The sequence below is a fragment of the Raphanus sativus genome, chromosome 6, assembly GCF_000801105.2.
Source record: "Raphanus sativus cultivar WK10039 chromosome 6, ASM80110v3, whole genome shotgun sequence".
Taxonomy (NCBI): Eukaryota; Viridiplantae; Streptophyta; class Magnoliopsida; order Brassicales; family Brassicaceae; genus Raphanus; species Raphanus sativus.
The window spans coordinates 38,401,223-38,407,484 of record NC_079516.1 but is presented as its reverse complement, the minus strand read 5'-3'; the positions used below and the strand labels follow the sequence as shown (position 1 = coordinate 38,407,484).

At 42.6% G+C, this 6,262-nt stretch overlaps 1 protein-coding gene across 1 annotated transcript; it reads right to left on the bottom strand.

Annotated features, from left to right (window-relative positions):
- Window positions 1-562: 562 nt before the first annotated feature.
- Window positions 563-5,272, bottom strand: LOC108839268 (uncharacterized). Its single transcript, XM_056988788.1, has 3 exons — window positions 4,951-5,272; window positions 4,709-4,775; window positions 563-1,175 (listed from the first exon to the last, which is right to left on the bottom strand). The coding sequence occupies exons 1-3, from the start codon at window positions 5,107-5,109 to the stop codon at window positions 730-732; spliced, it is 672 nt and encodes a 223-aa protein (XP_056844768.1). The 5' UTR covers window positions 5,110-5,272; the 3' UTR covers window positions 563-729.
- Between the last annotated feature and the right edge of the window lie 990 nt (window positions 5,273-6,262).

Below are 6,262 nucleotides of genomic sequence, written 5' to 3'. Positions count from 1 at the left end.
ATTTTGTAATATTCTTGTTTTCTAATTCTAGTTTTAAATGATATAAATTTTATTTTATTTTTAATTTAATTTTATCTGGAAAACTTGAATTTAAAAAATCTGAAATAATTATGATATATGAAAAATTTAAAAATTAAAATGACAAACAAAAAATATTTAATAATCATAAATGTGATTTATAATTAATTGTAAGGACGAGAATACAAATAAAAGATGAAACTTCAAATTTGAAGTTTTGATTCGTGAAGTTGCATTTTTCGAAATTCTAAATTTGAATTTTTTAAAAAAAAAATTAGAGCAAAAAACTATGTACTCCCTCTGTTTTTTAAAGATCTATTTTTTAGAAAAAAATTTTGTTTCAAAAAAATGTATTTTTTATATTTTCAAAGCATATTTTGTCAACTAATAATGAAAAATTGTGTGTTTCAAAAACATTAATTGTATTTTTTAAAATTCTATTGGTTTAAAAATATAGGAAATATAAAATTACAAAAAACTATGCATTAATAACTAAGTTTTAATATGTTTTCTTAATAAGTGTGAAAATCCTAAAACATGTATCTTTAAAAAACAGAGGGAGTATTTTAAGTTACAGAGTTTCTTTTAGATATACTCTTAGAGTGACTTTAAACAAGATCAACAGAGCCTTTTTATTAACATCCTTTTTATTATCAATTAAGCCCTTAATTTACCTATGATTTACAGAACTTGAACCTACAATTAAAAATATCAAATAGATATGTTGAGATCAATTTTAGGTTTTTTCATGGCAGGCAAAGGAACAAACGAGTGACACCTCGGGCACTTCGGATTGTTCTTCATCACCAATACATACGATAAACACCCTGGACATCCAACCGCCACCGGACACGACACTGCTGCCGTTAAATCGCAAACGCCGTCTTCTGGCAATTTACGTTTCTTTATCACCCCGGTTGAATCTTTCCCCGCTCTCTCCAGAGCTGACTTCACCTTGTCGAGTGTCCAAACACTCTGGAAACTCGAACTTGACGATGGTAAAGAGAGAGAAGAAGAAAAAGGTGATGATGATGAAGGGACTAGCTTGAGTTCAAGACTTGTGTCGTCGAAGAGGCTTAACAATGGTCTCGCCGGAGATTTATTTGAGACCGGCGGAAAATTTAAATCCTGAAACCTTGGAACTGTTTGGTTGGATTTGTAACATCCCGAGTTGTGATATGTGAAAAGGCTTAAGAGAATTGATTTGGCTACCTATGTCACCAAAGTTGACTTACCTTTTCCGGAACACATTCTGAAAGAACTCCAGAGTTAAGCGTGCTTGAGCTGGAGTAGTGGAAGGATGGGTGACCTATCGGGAAGTGATTCGCGATAGCGTGCGAGTGAGGCCAAAGCACGGGGAAAGGTCGGGTGGTGATTGCAGGGTTAGTAGACAATGATTTCGAGCCTTTGGAAAAATTAACGACCGACCGTCGGATGGGACGGGGCCCACGGGCCGAGAGAGCGGGCGTGGGTGGCCCATTAGCCGTGGGCGGTCGGGGCGTTTACAAGTGGTATCAGAGCTGGTTAGCTGTCTCAGTTCTGACCAGAGAGGCGTCTTGAGACCTGTCGTGGGGCGCAACGAGGACGTTGCGTTCTTTGAGAGGGGGTGAATTGTAACATCCCGAGTTGTGATATGTGAAAAGGCTAAGAGAATTGATTTGGCTACCTATATCACCAAAGTTGACTTACCTTTTCCGGAACACATCCTGAAAGAACTCCAGAGTTAAGCGTGCTTGAGCTGGAGTAGTGGAAGGATGGGTGACCTATCGGGAAGTGATTCGCGATAGCGTGTGAGTGAGGCCAAAGCACGGGGAAAGGTCGGGTGGTGATTGCAGGGTCAGTAAATAATGATTTCGAGCATTGAAAAATTAACGACCGACCGTCGGATGGGATGGGGCCCACGGGCCGAGAGAGCGGGCGTGGGTGGCCCATTAGCCGTGGGCGGGTCGGGGCTTATTGTGACACCCGTCCCGTGGAACCACCTGCCCATAGACCCAAGCTCACAGCGCTGCAGCGCACCGACCCCAACCCCTCCATTATGAGATCTCACTATCTCCATAATTAGGTTGTTGGTGAGGTTCGAACCCCCGACCTCACCCTTTAACAGCATTCCACAAGACAAGCTGTCACCAATTGACCTGCAGATCAATTGGTGACAGCTTGTCTTGTGGAATGCTGTTAAAGGGTTGAGGTCGGGGGTTCGAACCTCACCAACAACCTAATTATGGAGATAGTGAGATCTCATAATGGAGGGGTTGGGGTCGGTGCGCTGCAGCGCTGTGAGCTTGGGTCTATGGGCAGGTGGTTCCACGGGACGGGTTGTCACAATAAAAGTCGACTTTTATTGTGACAACCCGTCCCGTGGAACCACCTGCCCATAGACCCAAGCTCACAGCGCTGCAGCGCACCGACCCCAACCCCTCCATTATGAGTTCTCACTAACTCCATAATTAGGTTGTTGGTGAGGTTCGAACCCCCGACCTCACCCTTTAACAGCATTCCCACAGGACAAGCTGTCACCAATTGACCTGCAGATCAATTGGTGACAGCTTGTCCTGTGGGAATGCTGTTAAAGGGTGAGGTCGGGGGTTCGAACCTCACCAACAACCTAATTATGGAGTTAGTGAGAACTCATAATGGAGGGGTTGGGGTCGGTGCGCTGCAGCGCTGTGAGCTTGGGTCTATGGGCAGGTGGTTCCACGGGACGGGTTGTCACAATAAAAAGTCGACTTTTATTGTGACAACCCGTCCCGTGGAACCACCTGCCCATAGACCCAAGCTCACAGCGCTGCAGCGCACCGACCCAACCCCTCCATTATGAGATCTCACTATCTCCATAATTAGGTTGTTGGTGAGGTTCGAACCCCCGACCTCACCCTTTAACAGCATTCCACAAGACAAGCTGTCACCAATTGATCTGCAGGTCAATTGGTGACAGCTTGTCTTGTGGAATGCTGTTAAAGGGTGAGGTCGGGGGTTCGAACCTCACCAACAACCTAATTATGGAGATAGTGAGATCTCATAATGGAGGGGTTTGGGGTCGGTGCGCTGCAGCGCTGTGAGCTTGGGTCTATGGGCAGGTGGTTCCACGGGACGGGTTGTCACAATAAAGACAAGCTGTCACCAATTGATCCTTTCCGTACATCAATTCTCTTAAGCCTTCACCAATCACAACTCCAGAGTTAAGCGTGCTTGAGCTGGAGTAGTGGAAGGATGGGTGACCTATCGGGAAGTGATTCGCGATAGCGTGTGAGTGAGGCCAAAGCACGGGGAAAGGTCGGGTGGTGATTGCAGGGTCAGTAAATAATGATTTCGAGCATTGAAAAATTAACGACCGACCGTCGGATGGGATGGGGCCCACGGGCCGAGAGAGCGGGCGTGGGTGGCCCATTAGCCGTGGGCGGGTCGGGGCGTTATAAGTGGTATCAGAGCTGGTTAGCCGTCTCAGTTCTGACCTGAGAGGCGTCTTGAGACCTGTCGTGGGGCGCAACGAGGGCGTTGCGTTCTTTGAGAGAGGGTGAATTGTAACATCCCGAGTTGTGATATACGGAAAGGCTTAAGAGAATTGATTTGGCTACCTATGTCACCAAAGTTGACTTACCTTTTCTGGAACACATCCTGAAAGAACTCCAGAGTTAAGCGTGCTTGAGCTGGAGTAGTGGAAGGATGGGTGACCTATCGGGAAGTGATTCGCGATAGCGTGTGAGTGAGGCCAAAGCACGGGGAAAGGTCGGGTGGTGATTGCAGGGTCAGTAAATAATGATTTCGAGCCTTGGAAAATTAACGACCGACCGTCGGATGGGATGGGGCCCACGGGCCGAGAGAGCGGGCGTGGGTGACCCATTAGCCGTGGGCGGGTCGGGGCGTTATAAGTGGTATCAGAGCCTGGTTTAGGGAAAGGATATACGGAAAGGCTTAAGAGAATTGATTTGGCTACCTATGTCACCAAAGTTGACTTACCTTTTCTGGAACACATCCTGAAAGAACTCCAGAGTTAAGCGTGCTTGAGCTGGAGTAGTGGAAGGATGGGTGACCTATCGGGAAGTGATTCGCGATAGCGTGTGAGTGAGGCCAAAGCACGGGGAAAGGTCGGGTGGTGATTGCAGGGTCAGTAAATAATGATTTCGAGCCTTGGAAAATTAACGACCGACCGTCGGATGGGATGGGGCCCACGGGCCGAGAGAGCGGGCGTGGGTGACCCCATTAGCCGTGGGCGGGTCGGGGCGTTATAAGTGGTATCAGAGCTGGTTAGCTGTCTCAGTTCTGACCTGAGAGGCGTCTTGAGACCTGTCGTGGGGCGCAACGAGGGCGTTGCGTTCTTTGAGAGGGGGTGAATTGTAACATCCCGAGTTGTGATATGTGAAAAGGCTTAAGAGAATTGATTTGGCTACCTATGTCACCAAAGTTGACTTACCTTTTCCGGAACACATTCTGAAAGAACTCCAGAGTTAAGCGTGCTTGAGCTGGAGTAGTGGAAGGATGGGTGACCTATCGGGAAGTGATTCGCGATAGCGTGCGAGTGAGGCCAAAGCACGGGGAAAGGTCGGGTGGTGATTGCAGGGTTAGTAGACAATGATTTCGAGCCTTTGGAAAAATTAACGACCGACCGTCGGATGGGACGGGGCCCACGGGCCGAGAGAGCGGGCGTGGGTGGCCCATTAGCCGTGGGCGGTCGGGGCGTTACAGGATTGGTCTGAACAACGGAGATGAGTAGAGGAGCTCGTTGAGTTGCATTGTTGAAGATACACTTTCCCTGACTGACGTCATACAAAAACCAATAGATGTCAGATTGATTATTACAATAACTACAACACAAACATTCAATGTTTTTTTTCCTCTCATCCGTTGCAACTGAAACGTTCAGAGAGCGTTTTACTTTTTCTCAAAATTTTCTCAAAGAAAAAAAATTATAGAGAAAGCGAAGCAACGAACCTTCAGGTCGAGACGCTTTTCCCAGCCGTTGGGGACTTGCAGGTCAAGGTCAAGCTCCAGAGAATGATCATCTCCTCCTCCACAACCGGCGGTTCCGAGGAGAACACGAGTCATGAGCGCCACTGACGATCTCGGTCCGGAGGAATCCTTTACCGTCATCCGATCGTCGTTGTACCTACTTAGTGTCCGTGTGTGAGATAGCTTACGTCAGCAGTCATAGCAGAAAGCAGAGAGAGAGAGTTATGAGGAGTGTTAGGCAGAGAGAGTTATATAGATGGAGACAACATCATCTAAGACCGAGGAAAAAAGAGTCTCAAGTTAACGTGGCCGGTTATAGCAAATTTAAAGCCAATGAATTTGTTTCATTTATCATTATTAAATACTCCATCTGATGTTTCAGAATGATTCATATTTTAGAAAAAAAAAATATTTCTAAAAAATCTATATTTTACATTTTCTATATATGTAATAATAGCAAATTATAAATTTTTTAAAATATTAATTGTGTTTATTGAAATTTGATTGGTTAAAAATCATACTACATCTGTTTCAAAAAGATATATATTCTAGATGTTTCACATATATTAAGAAAATATATTAAATTTTGATAGTAAATGTATTAATGTTTTTGTGAATAACAATTTTCCATAACTTTTGATCAATAAAAATCCAATAAACACCATTAATTATTTTGAAGTTAACAATTTTTCATTAAATAATACACTGAAAAGGTTAAAAATGTATATTTTTGAAACACATTATTTTCTAGAATATTAATCTTTCTAAAACGGAAGAAGTATGAAATAGTTAAACACATAAAACAATGTATTTATTATCAAGATTTTCCGTATTTTCTTAAGAAGTGTGAAAACTCTATAATATATTTATTTTGAAACGGAAATAGTAATACTTTCCATTTACGAATGATTAATTCTTTAATTTTTTAAATCATATACAAAATATTGATATTTTAATTTTAATTAATGGATTTTACTTAATTGAAAACTAAGATATAAACTAAAAACTAAAATATAAGTGGTAGAACTTCATTGGGAATCAAATAAAACTAACAAAAACAAAATAAACAAAATATATTAATTTTCTATTAATATTTGTGTAAATCCTGAAACTTAGATCTTTTAAATCTAGAAGAAGTACTGCTAGTAGTCTAGTACGATAGTATAAGTTATTACTCCCTCCGTTTCTTAAAGAATGTTGTTGTGATATTTTTCATACATATTAAGAAAGTTGTTGAAATATATGTAAGTTGTAACTAATTATACCTCTTTGACCAATAGTATTTTAGATAAAT

Coding starts and splice junctions, on each gene's coding strand:
- LOC108839268 (XM_056988788.1), bottom strand. CDS start 5,109: ATGACGGTAAAGGATTCCTCCGGACCGAGATCGTCAGTGGCGCTCATG. Junction 4,776..4,950: donor AAAAGCGTCTCGACCTGAAG/GTTCGTTGCTTC, acceptor GTATGACGTCAG/TCAGGGAAAGTGTATCTTCA. Junction 1,176..4,708: donor TCATCTCCGTTGTTCAGACC/AATCCTGTAACG, acceptor CGGGATGTTACA/AATCCAACCAAACAGTTCCA.